Here is a 13921-nt window from a genome sequence, read left to right on the forward strand (position 1 = left end):
CGACGACCGACGACAGGAATCCTTCTTGCGTGAAATTTGCCAGCACTTAGCAGCGTGCGCCTACTTTGCTTCGTGGTTACTTGCCCTGGAGTTGAAGATGGACCTCTTTTGTCGGGCGCAAGTTGGTGGCGTCTTCTTCCTCGTACACCATGGCTTACTGCTGCAACACATACGGCGACGAGGTTGAACCACACGTGAGCGTTTGAGTCAAATTACGGCCTGCTATTCTTGGCTTTTTTGTGGGTAAATTGTGTAAAAATTCGCATTGTCTCCGCCGCAACTGTCGCGCTCGTTTATGTCACATTAAAGTAGGCAGTTTCTTGGATGGAGGGGAAAAAGAAGCACAACCTACTATGATGAAATAGTTAATGATTTGGTTCCGCATTTGAATCTATGTTAGTGCTTCTTTTTCCATATGCGTATGTATTATCACTTTACCAGTTTTTTTTGGCAATTAACTAGCAAGGTGACGAATTATGAAGACGACGAGTAATTACATCGTATTTCATACGTAATTCATTGGCGAAATAATAACGATAACATCGCCAGCAAGGATTCGTGAAAATTACCTTTAAGCATCCTCAATTTTGAATCAAACTTTATGATAAGAATATCCTCAATATAAACACAATATATATATATATAAACACAAAAAGATTCCCGTAATATTATTATAAGATTCTCTAGAAGCTTTCCAGAGCTTCTCGGGAAGCTTTCCAGAGCTTCTCGGGAAGCTTTCCAGAGCTTCTCGGGAAGCTTTCCAGAGCTTTTCGGAAATCTTCCCAGAGCTTCTCGGGAAGCTTTCCAGGGCTTCTCGGGAAGCTTTCCAGAGCTTCTCGGGAAGCTTTCCAGAGCTTCTCGGGAAGCTTTCCAGAGCTTTTCGGAAATCTTCCCAGAGCTTCTCGGGAAGCTTTCCAGAGCTTCTCGGGAAGCTTTCCAGAGCTTCTCGGAAAGCTTTCCAGAGCTTCTCGGGAAGCTTTCCAGAGCTTTTCGGAAATCTTCCCAGAGCTTCTCGGGAAGCTTTCCAGGGCTTCTCCGGAAGCTTTCCAGAGCTTCTCCGGAAGCTTTCCAGAGCTTCTCCGGAAGCTTTCCAGAGCTTCTCCGGAAGCTTTCCAGAGCTTCTCCGGAAGCTTTCCAGAGCTTCTCCGGAAGCTTTCCAGAGCTTCTCCGGAAGCTTTCCAGAGCTTCTCCGGAAGCTTTCCAGAGCTTCTCCGGAAGCTTTCCAGAGCTTCTCCGGAAGCTTTCCAGAGCTTCTCCGGAAGCTTTCCAGAGCTTCTCCGGAAGCTTTCCAGAGCTTCTCCGGAAGCTTTCCAGAGCTTCTCCGGAAGCTTTCCAGAGCTTCTCCAGAAGTTTCCCAGAGCTTCTCCAGAAGTTTCCCAGAGCTTCTCCAGAAGTTTCCCAGAGCTTCTCCAGAAGCTTTCCAGAGCTTCTGCAGAAGCTTTCCAGAGATTCTCAAAAAGCTTTCCAGAGCTTCTCCGGAAGCTTTCCAGAGCTTCTCCGGAAGCTTTCCAGAGCTTCTCCGGAAGCTTTCCAGAGGTTCTCCGGAAGCTTTCCAGAGCTTCTCCGGAAGCTTTCCAGAGCTTCTCCGGAAGCTTTCCAGAGCTTCTCCGGAAGCTTTCCAGAGCTTCTCCGGAAGCTTTCCAGAGCTTCTCCGGAAGCTTTCCAGAGCTTCTCCGGAAGCTTTCCAGAGCTTCTCGGGAAGCTTTCCAGAGCTTCTCCAGAAGCTTTCCAGAGCTTCTCCTGAAGCTTTCCAGAGCTTCTCGGGAAGCTTTCCAGAGCTTCTCCAGAAGCTTTCCAGAGCTTCTTCAGAAGCTTTCCAGAGCTTCTCCAGAAGCTTTCCAGAGCTTCTCCAGAAGCTTTCCAGAGCTTCTCCAGAAGCTTTCCAGAGCTTCTCCAGAAGCTTTCCAGAGCTTCTCCAGAAGCTTTCCAGAGCTTCTCCAGAAGCTTTCCAGAGCTTCTCGGGAAGCTTTCCAGAGCTTCTCCAGAAGCTTTCCAGAGCTTCTCGGGAAGCTTTCTAGAGCTTCTCGGGAAGCTTTCCAGAGCTTCTCGGGAAGCTTTCCAGAGCTTCTCGGGAAGCTTTCCAGAGCTTCTCGGGAAGCTTTCCAGAGCTTCTCGGGAAGCTTTCCAGAGCTTCTCGGGAAGCTTTCCAGAGCTTCTCGGGAAGCTTTCCAGAGCTTCTCGGGAAGCTTTCCAGAGCTTCTCGGGAAGCTTTCCAGAGCTTCTCGGGAAGCTTTCCAGAGCTTCTCGGGAAGCTTTCCAGAGCTTCTCGGGAAGCTTTCCAGAGCTTCTCGGGAAGCTTTCCAGAACTTCTCGGGAAGCTTTCCAGAGCTTCTCGGGAAGCTTTCCAGAACTTCTCGGGAAGCTTTCCAGAGCTTCTCGGGAAGCTTTCCAGAGCTTCTCGGGAAGCTTTCCAGAGCTTCTCGGGAAGCTTTCCAGAGCTTCTCGGGAAGCTTTCCAGAGCTTCTCGGGAAGCTTTCCAGAGCTTCTCCAGAAGCTTTCCAGAGCTTCTCCAGAAGCTTTCCAGAGCTTCTCGGGAAGCTTTCTAGAGCTTCTCGGGAAGCTTTCCAGAGCTTCTCGGGAAGCTTCATACATCAGGATCTAAGCTCCGAGTTTTAAGATTTGTAGAACCAACCTAAGCCAACGTGCCAGACCCACACATTGATAGAAATGAAAAGGCCTCTGCTGCAGATAGGTCTAGAAATCATAGCAGGCTGTGCAGGTGAGCGGCGAGCAGGAAGAGCCAGATATGAAAATAGAACAAACCCATGTATGCGACACATCAAACCGCTGCTTGTCTGATTAGCTGATGAACGGCTAAGAAAATAATAAGCTCAGACCACATGCGACTGCCCCGGTGACGGTCAGGAACCAGTTCCGGGTGTCCCGCCGGAAGTAATCAAATGTAAAAGTGAAACAAACACATGTGTGCAACATATCATATCGCGGCTTTTTGAATAACCACATGAACACTTAGCCAGAGAATAAGTTCAGACCTCATTTGAAATACCGGTAGTTTCAGCGTTCCTGAATCGGTTCCGGGTGTCCCACCGGGAGTAGTCAAATATAAAAATGAACCATGCGACGCATCAATTCGCGGCTTTTTCGATAACCTGATGAACAGTGTACAAGAGAATATGCTCAGACCATATTTGAAACTACAAGTAGTATTCCAGAACCGGTTCCGGGTGTCCCACCGGAAGCGGGCAATTATAAATGTGAACCAAACCCGTCGCATGCATGCGACACATCAAATCGTGACTTTTTCGATAATCTGATCGTCGGTTCGCATAAAAATAGATTCAGACCATATTTGAGAGCACTATTAGTGTTCAGGAACCGGTTCCAGATGTCCCGCCTTGAGTGATCAAATTTAAAAATGAACCATACTCATGCATGTAACACATCGAATCGCGGTTTTTTCGATAACTTGATGAACGGTTCGCAAGAGAACAAGCTCAGACCATATTTGAAACGACCCGTAGTGTTCCAGAACCGGTTCCGGGTGTCCCGCCGGAATTTATTTTCCCCCTGAGGAAGACACTATCCCAGTGTCGAAACGTCGGCTGAATAATAAAACTCGTTTTTTGAACCCTAAGACTGCGTAGCCGGTAATCTATAGAGTCAAGATTACAATCGATTTTCAACAGCAGTTTTGTTCAAACTGCATCAAATTAGACAAGAAATCGTAATATCCACGCTTTTTATTCCATTTCATTGCAGAAACGGAGAATTGACCTTATACTAAAATTAGCTCATTACTTCAATTCTAGTACTTCCCTGATCGTGTCCTATTCGAAGAAGTTCCTTTCGGGGGATTTTCCCCCATGGATGCCTTCTGTAGATTCATCCAGATGACTCTATGGATTTCTCCAGGAAATCTTTCAGAAGCTCTTCCAGGGATACTTACAGTGGATCCAGGAATTCGATTTAGACATTTCTTCAGCAACTCCCGAAGAAATCCCGGAGGGAATTCCTATAAAGAGCTGCCTGAGGATTCCCAGAAGAAGTTCCCAAAGGAATCCCCACGAGCAACTTCTGCAGAATTTCTAGAAAGAGCTCCTGCAAGTTTCCCAGAAGAAACTTCCGAAGGGTTTTCACATTTTCATAAAAAAAACTTCTGGAAGATTCCCAGAAATACTTCCTGAGAGATTTCCATACCAGGTAGGCTCCCTCAAGAAACTTCTGGAAGATGCGAAAGGAATTTTCAGAGGCTTTTTAGCGATCTTCCTAGGGATTTAAGGGGTTCCAGGAACGTTCCACGGGTTTTCAAGGGGTTTTAGGGGCGTCCCATGGCTGTCCTAGAGGCATCAGGGAGTGTCAGGGTCGTTCCAGGAAGTTTCGAGGGATTTCATGGGCGTTTCATGATGTTTCAGAGGCGTACCAAAGAGGATCATAAGGAGTTTCGAGGGGCGATCCAGAGGTGTTCTCGTTCCATGGGGTTTTCAAGGTTAATGACTTTCCAAGAGTGTTCCAGGGACTTCCAAAGGTGTGCCAGGGTGTTTCAGGGGGTTTCAAGGGGCATCAAGGATCCTAAGGGAGCTCTAGGAGTGTTTCAGGGGCATTTCATGGGGTTTCATGGGGTCTCAGAAGCATTTCAGGGGTGTTCTGTGGGGTTTCAGGGGCGTTCCAAGGAGTCTCAGAGGGGGTGTCATGGGCGTCCCATGGGTCTCCAGGTTGATTCAAATGCGTTCCAGGATTTTTAAGGGGTTTCAAGGTCGCCAAATGAGGATTCATGGGGTTTCAGAGTCATTCCAGGGAATTTCAGTAGCATTCCAGCGGTGTTCCAGGGAGTCTCCGAAGGTTTCATGTGCGTTTCATGGGGTTTCAGGAGTTTTCAGGGGCTTTTGAGGGTTTTTTAGGGATTTAAGCTAGCTCAAGAAAGCGTTCAACATTTAGATTCTAGACTTTCGATACAAATGTTCTGTTTTCTCTTAACCCGTGGCAGGACGTTCCGAAAATTTTCAAAAATCGAGATCTCAGTGGCTATTTGGAGTTACGACTTCATGTACAACAAGATCTACCACAGTCACCAGCCAATCTACGTTTGCGGTTATTGTCCGCTGGTATCCATGGGGCTCCGAAATGCAACGAAATGTCCTTTCTGAGGTCGTACGATATTGTAAGGTTTTCAAAATGTCTTGGAATTCAGGACTTTGAAGTTCTAAAGAATCTACCTCAATTGCCATTCAATCTACGTTTGCAGATACTATCCGTTGATATTCATGCTGCTCCGAAATGCAACGAGAAGTCTTTTCTGAGGTTGTTCGACATTGTAAGGTTTACAAAATGTCCTGGAGTTCAGGGCTTTCAAGTTCTACAGAACCTACCTCAATTGCAATTCAATCTACGTTTGCGGTTACTGTCCGCTGATATCCATGGTGATCCGAAATGCAACGAGAAGTATTTTCTGAGCTCGTACGACATTGTAAGGTTTACAAAATGTCCTGGAGTTCAGGACTTTCAAGTTCTACAGAACTTACCTCAATTGCCATTCAATCTACGGATGCGGATACTGTCCGTTGATATCCATAGTGCTCCGAAATGCAACGAGAAGTCCTTTCTGAGGTTGTACGACATTGTAAGGTTTACAAAATGTCCTGGAGTTCAGGACTTTCAAGTTCAGAATCTACTTCAACTGCCATTCAATCTACGTTTGCGGTTACTGTCCGCTGGTATCCATGGTGCTCCGAAATGCAACGAGATGTCCTTTCTGAGGTCGTACGACATTGTAAGGTTTACAAAATGTCCTGGAATTCTGGACTTTGAAGTTCTACAGAATGTACCTCAACTGCCATTCAATCAACGCATGCGGATACTGTCCGTTGATATCCATGGTGCTCCGAAATGCAACGAGAAGTCCTTTCTGAGGTTGTTCGACATTATAAGGTTTACAAAATGTGCTGGAGCTCAGGACTTTCAAATTCTACAGAACCTACCTCAATTGCCATTCAATCTACGGATGCGGATACTGTCCGTTGATATCCATGGTGCTCTGAAATGTAACGAGAAATCCTTTCTGAGGTCGTACGACTTTGTAAGGTTTACAAAATGTCCTGTAGTTCAGGGCTTTCAAGTTCTACAGAATCTACCTCAATTGCCAATCAATCTACGTTTGCGGTTACTGTCCGCTGGTATCCATGGTGATCCGTAATCCAGCGAGAAGTCCTTTTTGAGGTCGTACGACATTATAAGGTTTACAAAATGTCCTGGAGTTCAGGACATTCAAGTTCTACAAAATCTACCTCACTTGCCATTCAATCGACGGATGCGGTTACTGTCCGCTGATATCCATGGTGATCCGAGTTCAGGACTTTCAAGTTCTACAAAATCTTCCTCAATTGCCATTCAATCTACGGATGTGGTTACTGTCCGCTCATATCCATGGTGCTCTGAAATGTAACGAGAAGTCCTTTTTGAGGTCGTACGACATTGTAAGGTTTACAAAATGTTCTGTAGTTCAGTACTTTCAAGTTCTACAGAATCTACCTCAATTGCCAATCAATCTACGTTTGCGGTTACTGTCCGCTGATATCCATAGTGATCCGTAGTCCAGCGAGAAGTCCTTTTTGAGGGAGAAATGACTTCTTGTTGCATTTCGGAGCACCATGGATATAAACGAACAGTATCCGCAAACGTAGATTGAATTGCAATTGAGATAGATTCTGTAGAATTTAAAATTCCTTAACTCCAGGACATTTTGAAAACCTTACAATGTCGTACAACCTAAGAAAGGACTTCTCGTTGCATTTCGAAGAACCATGGATACCAGCGGACAATAACTGGAAACGTAGATTGGCTGGTGACTGTGGTAAATCTTGTTGTACATGAAGTCGTAACTCCAGGATAGTTTGGATATCTTAGATCATCCAAACAGCAAGAAGACAGTTGCCAGCTTATGTCTGGCGACTCTAGGAGTATTCTCTCACTCTTGCTCCATGAAATAATTGCAGAGATAACATTGAGGAGCTTACAGAGTATTATGACTGTATTTTCATAGTATATTGGAGGCCTTAAGATGATCTAGGTTGATAAGGACACGTTCAACGAAGTAAACTGGACAACTAGGATCTGTGAAACATATTTTCTTATGACACAAGTCATGACTGTAAACAGTTTCATGGAACATTCCAATAAAATACAAATAAAAGCCTGCCACTTTACGGATTGAAAATGGAATTTAAGGGAATTCAAAATCAACGGAACGTATTAGAAATTAGTGGATCTAGACATTCATTGGATACTCTTCAACTACAGTGGAAGACCAATGAAAACCAAAAACTTCAGTACTAACCTTTCAACAATCAATCAAACTGATCTCTGAGTCGAAATTGATCAGACGTTATTTTCCGTTAGATTGTTTTTAAAAGTATCGATACTTGAAAGGAAACTATTTAAAATAATGCAGATTGAAATAGAAAAACGGCTGATCAGTTTTAACCCGGAGAACAATTTGTCCCCGGTTTACGGGTACCCCCATAACGACAAAATTGGAATCGTAAATCACAAGTACTAGTTTCATAAAGTAGGCTGATTTCGTGATTTGACGTCATGATTATAGGGCGCATGCGTCATGATATCATGATTCATTCGCCAATAAAACCGACTTTGTATGACGATGTCTTATGATTTCAGAGGTTCTGGTCATGATTTTGAAGTACATGCATCATGATCTCATGACACAATTAGCACTAGTTATGGAATATGGAGAACGTTACGTCGAACCTATGTTACGGCAAAACGAATCAATGGTTTATTTTCATCGTATAAAATCACACATTTATCGTGAAATCATGACTCATTTTTCCCTGTTTCGAGTTCCGGTTTTCCCGTATATTAGAGCAGTTTACGTGGAAAGGAACAACCGCATATATCCGCCTTGAACGATCGCAAGTCACGGAAACGTGATTCATTTCTATTCTAATGTCCTATGACCACAGATCCGATATCTATGCTGACGAGTTGTCGTGTTTCATCTGTTTCTACAGAAATTGTTCTAGGAAAAAGTCGACTGATGAAATTCCTCTTGAAATTTCATCATCTGTTTTAACAAATTTCACAATGCATCTACAACAGCCTACAATGCAGTGTGAACGTACGTCATTTCGTCCATTGATGGATATCGCTTCGAGCCGGGCGATGCAAACAGAGTTAAGTGTATTTTTATAAATAAGGTTCATTACATTGTAAGGCTTTGCATGGTGGTGCCGTGGTGACTGAGTCGATCGAGTCGATGAAAGCATATAAGCTTTGCCGGGCCAGCGTCATTTGTGTCTGGACAAGCGGGTTGAACAGATCAAGAATAAGGCTAGACAGGCATTGTAAGACAGGGCAGAATTATTGGAAATGGCCAGTCCAGATGAGCCGGCTAAGGTGCTGGTAATCTACACAGGTGGAACGATCGGTATGACCCGCAACGAAAGGAACGGTGAGTGAAAGAAAGTGCGACATGTCATGAATACTTCATATTTTCCGTTATATGTTATGAAATTATGCATGACTCAGATTGATTTCATGACATGTAACATGGTATATCATGCAAACCATCATGACGCATTATTTTTCTCTATGAGTGCAACACGTGATGAAAGAATCTTTGTATACACTGTTCTTTGCAGCTTTGGTGCCCATTGCCAACGAATTCGAACGGCAAGTTCGTAGATATCCCGGCATGCACGACCCTGACTACGCTGGCCAGTTTAACGATCCGACGATACTAGCTCTCCCTTTCGTAGAGGGTGAACGTAGACGGATCGTCTACCAAATTCGCGAGTACAGTCCCTTGCTCGATTCGTCCAACATGGGCGTACACGAATGGTTAAAAATTGCCGAAGATATCGAAGAGTCTTACGAGGAGTTCGACAGCTTCGTAATTCTGCACGGCACAGACACGCTCTGCTTCACGGCATCGGCCCTCTCCTTTATGCTGGAGAATCTGAGAAAAACCGTAATCGTCACTGGAGCCCAGATTCCGATTTTCGAGACCAGAACCGATGGGAAGGACAACTTTATAGCGGCCTTGATCCTCGCGGGAAGGAACTCCATACCGGAGGTATGCGTTGTCTTCAACAATCAGCTGTTCAGAGGCAACCGAACGGTGAAGGAGAGCAACAATACGTTGAACCCATTCCGCTCTCCGAACGCTCCGCCTCTAGCGAGGTTGGGAGTCGACATAGTGGTCGACGAAGGGCTGATTCTACGCCATGAAGGCGAAGACACTCTCAAAGTTTTCCGTGGATTGAACACGAATGTCGACTTGATCTACATGCATCCTTTCATTTCAACGGAGACGGTCGTCAACATACTCAGATCCAAAGAAGGAGCTGTTCTGTTGACGTACGGAGCCGGAAATATCCCTACCAATAGGCCAGACCTGATGGCGGCACTGCAGGAGGCCGCACAGGACAAGTTGATCGTCAATTGCACCCAATGCTACGAGGGACATGTGAGCGAAATTTACGAGGCCGGTCAAAAGCTGGAGCAAAGCGGAGTTGTTTCCGGAATGGATATGACACTGGAAGCTGCGTTGGTGAAGCTGTCCTATGTGCTTGGCAAAGGCGAATGGAGTTATGATGAGAAGAAACGGGTATGTTAGCAAGTTTTACGATGTCGATTCGTGAGAAATAACGAATGCAATGAATCTATTTCAGAAAATGAAAAGTAGCCTTCGAGGTGAACTAACTGCGAGCGGAGACAGAACGTGAAGTGGCTACGGTTACCAACGTAATACAACAGCCTTTGGTTTAGTAGGATTAAAACGGAAGCATTATGCCTAATAAGGGTACCGATACCCTACTTACTTACATATCATAATCGTGGAAAAGTTCTCAAAAGAACTATGTGAGAGTTCCGAAGAGTGTATGGGAAATGTTGCAATCGGTCAACCCTCATATCGAGACAACCGTTATGTAATAGACACACCATGAGTGTGTGTTGTCAAATGTATTGTTATTGTTTATGTAAATATTGTCAATAAAGTTAGCCGTTCGAGTCGAGTACTGTTAAGAAGTACACGGAACCGCCAAACTACCCAAAATTGAGTTCTTTTGACGCAACCCCATAGTTCGGCCCAATAAGCCAAATTTGAGTAAATCGATTAAACTCACACTAGGTAAATTGCCTTCACCTCCAGCAAAAACATTTACTTAAGAGTAGGTAAATTCAACCCAAGACCCCCCATCATTCAACCCAAATTTGAGTAAACCTGCATTTACCCAAAATTGGCTTATTGGGCTCAAGGACCCTCGTTGGGTAGATGCATCTCTGTTTGTTTTTGACAACATCGGTGAGGGAAAGAGGGAAAACAACCTAATTTTGGGTAACTAGTTTATTCGATATACTCAGCTTTGAGTAAAATCAACCCAAAAATTAGGTAGTTTGATTTCTCCGTGTATACCGGTGTTTTGTTTTCGCCCTGGTCCGTGAAATCTGTCCGCCGTTGATTTTCCGTCCGCTGTTGAAGTTGTCCGAAGTGCAAGGCACAAGCGAGCCGATTGTCGTGTAAGGCTGTTAGCGGATCCCGATCCGAGAGAGCCGAGGCGGAGTACATTTGGAAATAGTGAAGCGAAAGTAGCAGATGAAGAAGACCGTCACTCGGATCGTTCGGATGTTGTGTTTTTGGCGTCGCAGGAAGAAGAAGAGCTGCGACGGAGGAATGCGGAGTGGATCCTGGATGGCGGAGCGACGAATCACATGGCGAAGGATTCCAGCGTTTTTTTAGTGAGATTCGACGGCTGGAACGACCAGCTGTGGAAGTGCTGGTAGCGAACGGCGAAAAGCTAAAAGCAGAATATTGTGGTGATGTGGTCCTGTACGCGTCGGTTGGAAATAAGAAGAAGAAATGTGAAGTTCGGAATGTTTTGTACCTTCCCGGACTGAACTGCAATATACTGTCACTGATCCGAGTGACAAGAGCAGGAATGGAGGTTAGATTCGTCGGTGACAGAACACACCTAGTGAAAAAACGGACGGTGATGGCCGTTGGACAGCACAATGGAAAACAGTACTGTGATGTCCCTCTCACACACTCATATTAGGATGCCACAAGAAGGTGTTGGATGTTTTGTGCAAGTGTGAGAAAAATGAGGAGGTTTCAGCCCTCTCACCAGCACGAGTACATCGTAGATAGAGAACGAGAGTTAGAAAGAAGAAGAAAGAAGATGGCTGGAAGCATGACGTTGCAATGTGATGGCACAAATGTCCCAAATGTTTTTTTTTTTGTTTTTGTTTTTATTTATGTGTATTTTAACTGGTTGCAAATTCTACACTACCCAAATGGAGGATAACGTGCCTCTGGAACCGGCCTTCTCATGACGTAGCTATAGAAAGCTGTGTGACCTCTGGCGAGCAGAAACGGCCGAGTAAAGAAGAATTGTTTTTAGACGTTTGATGCTGTAAAAGTGTTTTGGAAGCGGTGGTTTGTTTTCAAGATGATGACTAGATGTAGTAAACTTGTGAGAGATCAAATTGTCCAAGTTTTTTTTTTGTTTGACTATCGTTGATAGATCTTTGATATTGACACTGTGATAAGTACTCGGGTTGTCGACTTGAGGGAGCGGGTTGAGTGTTTGTGAAATGTTGCAATCGGTCAACCCTCATATCGAGACAACCGCACATAAGCAAGTGCGATGCTAAGCATGCCATGACTTTAGTATGTAGTTAATTAGAAATAAATCCCTGCCCTGCGCTTGAGCATCCGTTGCCGTAGCAACCAATCAACAAGTGAAAATTTTTCTCAAGCCGAAGCCGAGATGGAGAAAGTTCAATTTCCAAAGCTGAATGGATCGAATAACAGCAGCTGGAAGTTCAGCACCGAGCTTCTGCTGATCCGGGTGACTACCTTTGGAAGTTCGTCACCAAGCCACGACCGGAAGAAGTAGCTGCGACGGAAAACGTTCCGGTGAATGCTGCTGCCGTTGAAGCCTGGGATTCCGGAGACCAGCGTGCGCGAGCCACACTCGATCTTTTGATGGAGAGTAACCAGCATGACCTTATCAAACAGACGAAAACGGCACGCGAAGCATGGGACAGGCTGAAGGACCATTTTGATCGTCAAAGGGTACTGCGAAGGCGAGGACATGGAGAAGCACGTGCACGAAATGGAGGAAGTTTTCGAGCGCCTCTCCGTGGTTGGGCTGAAATTGGACGAAAAGCTGCAGGTTGCGCTGGTGCTGAGCAGTTTCCCGAAAACTTTTAACACTCTGATGACCGCGTTGGAGAGTCGGGCGGACGACGAGCTGACACTGGACCTCGTAAAAAACCAAGCTGATCGACGAAGTGACGAAGCAGGGAAGTTTCGGGGAATCCGTTCTGAAGGCTGGATCCGGAAAGAAGGTCATCGTTTGCCACTATTGCAAAAAGCCTAGACACAAGCAGAGGGAGTGCCGGAAGCAAGCCAGTGACCAAGAATCGGACACCAAGGGCGACCAGAGAAACTGGAAGAATTCGTCCCAAGCGAAGGCGGTTCGTGAGACGAATGGCAGCTGCGCTTTCACCGTGAAGGGGACTGGAAAAACCGGAAGCTGGATCGTCGATTCGGGGGCTACATCACACATGTGCGCCGAGCGGAATTCGTTTCTGAACCTGGATGAAATCACCCACGAAAAAGTCACTCTGGCTGACGGGACGATGACAGCTGCAAATGGAAAGTGACATGCGAATCGTCCTTACATTACATTTAGATTTACATTACATTTAGGTTTACATTAGATGCCATGGTTACATAGCCAAATATTAGATTAACATTTGAATTCATTGTTACTTTTGGATTCAGCGTTCAAACCATTAAATTAGAATAGAATGTATCTGTAGCATTGAAATGTACCGTTTTTCAATGGTCTGGACGTTTGAAAAAAAAACAGCTTTTGAGTAATTCCGAAACAGTGTGTATCGATGACAGCCAAGTTTTGTTTTGATCAGCTCGATCGTCAGCAGTTAAAATTTTCGAAGAGCAGTTTCATGTGCGGAAAATGTGGAAAATTCACGCTCAGCTGCGTGATTTTTCCGCATTTTCCGCACGGGAGTAAGCATAGTGTGTGGTGCAGTGCTAAATTCTCGGCTGAATCATTCAACAGTAGCGACATTTCAACAGGTTTGTATGTGCCTTGTTTGCACTTTTGCGGGAAGTTGAGTTGGCAGCGCAGGGCTGGTAGCGATTGACACTTTCACAGACAAATTCGCAGGGTTGGTTCGACCTTTTTTTATTATATAATAAAATCATCTAAATACAGGCCAAACATGTCTAAAGGTCCTATCTGCAGAAGAGAGGCTCTCTTTGGTTTCCCTCACTTTCGTTAATATCTCAGCTATTTATTTGTATTATGATTGTCTCTTTGCATTGATGGTCAAAACAATCGTCTTTTGATTTGTACTGCAAAAATAGTTGAAAAGTGTACCATTCCATTGCAATAATTGAAAGAGGAAGTGAACAAATAGAGCCTCTCAAATGCAGATATGACCTATTGAAATGTTTGGCCTGAATTATGTTTTGTATTTCAACGCTTTGAACGATCTTCTAACACCTTCTAGTATAGGTTCAAGCTGTAGTATTTCGAGTATTTTTAAGTGCTTCAATAATGGTTAAGCACGCTGTAATGTTACTTTTGTACCTCATCACCCACTAAATTCAGCTACATTAGTAGTCTAATAACACTTAGCGCGCTCGGCAGGGTTCCATCATGCCGCTTATAGTGTTGCCACATATAATGCTTAGTTTGCTAAGCCTAGTTATTCGGCTGTGAGGCATGAGAGCTGAAGCTTCAACCGTCAATGCTATTAAACATTATTCGACTTACAACATGAGTGATCCAAATATTCGATAACTGTTCGATCTGTGTTCTTAAAATGTAGCTTAAAATATACAACCTTCTAGTCCAAATGCATAATGACAGTTCAGTTTCGCTTTATTCAGTTTTTGTTGTTTCCA

At 44.6% G+C, this 13921-nt stretch overlaps 1 protein-coding gene across 1 annotated transcript; it reads left to right on the forward strand.

Moving 5' to 3' along the window:
• The first annotated feature begins 8030 nt into the window (after positions 1-8030).
• Positions 8031-9935, forward strand: LOC134287910 (L-asparaginase-like). Its single transcript, XM_062851124.1, has 3 exons — positions 8031-8425; positions 8616-9583; positions 9648-9935. The coding sequence occupies exons 1-3, from the start codon at positions 8344-8346 to the stop codon at positions 9699-9701; spliced, it is 1104 nt and encodes a 367-aa protein (XP_062707108.1). The 5' UTR covers positions 8031-8343; the 3' UTR covers positions 9702-9935.
• Positions 9936-13921: the final 3986 nt, after the last annotated feature.

This window comes from Aedes albopictus, chromosome 1, assembly GCF_035046485.1.
Source record: "Aedes albopictus strain Foshan chromosome 1, AalbF5, whole genome shotgun sequence".
NCBI classification, from domain to species: Eukaryota; Metazoa; Arthropoda; class Insecta; order Diptera; family Culicidae; genus Aedes; species Aedes albopictus.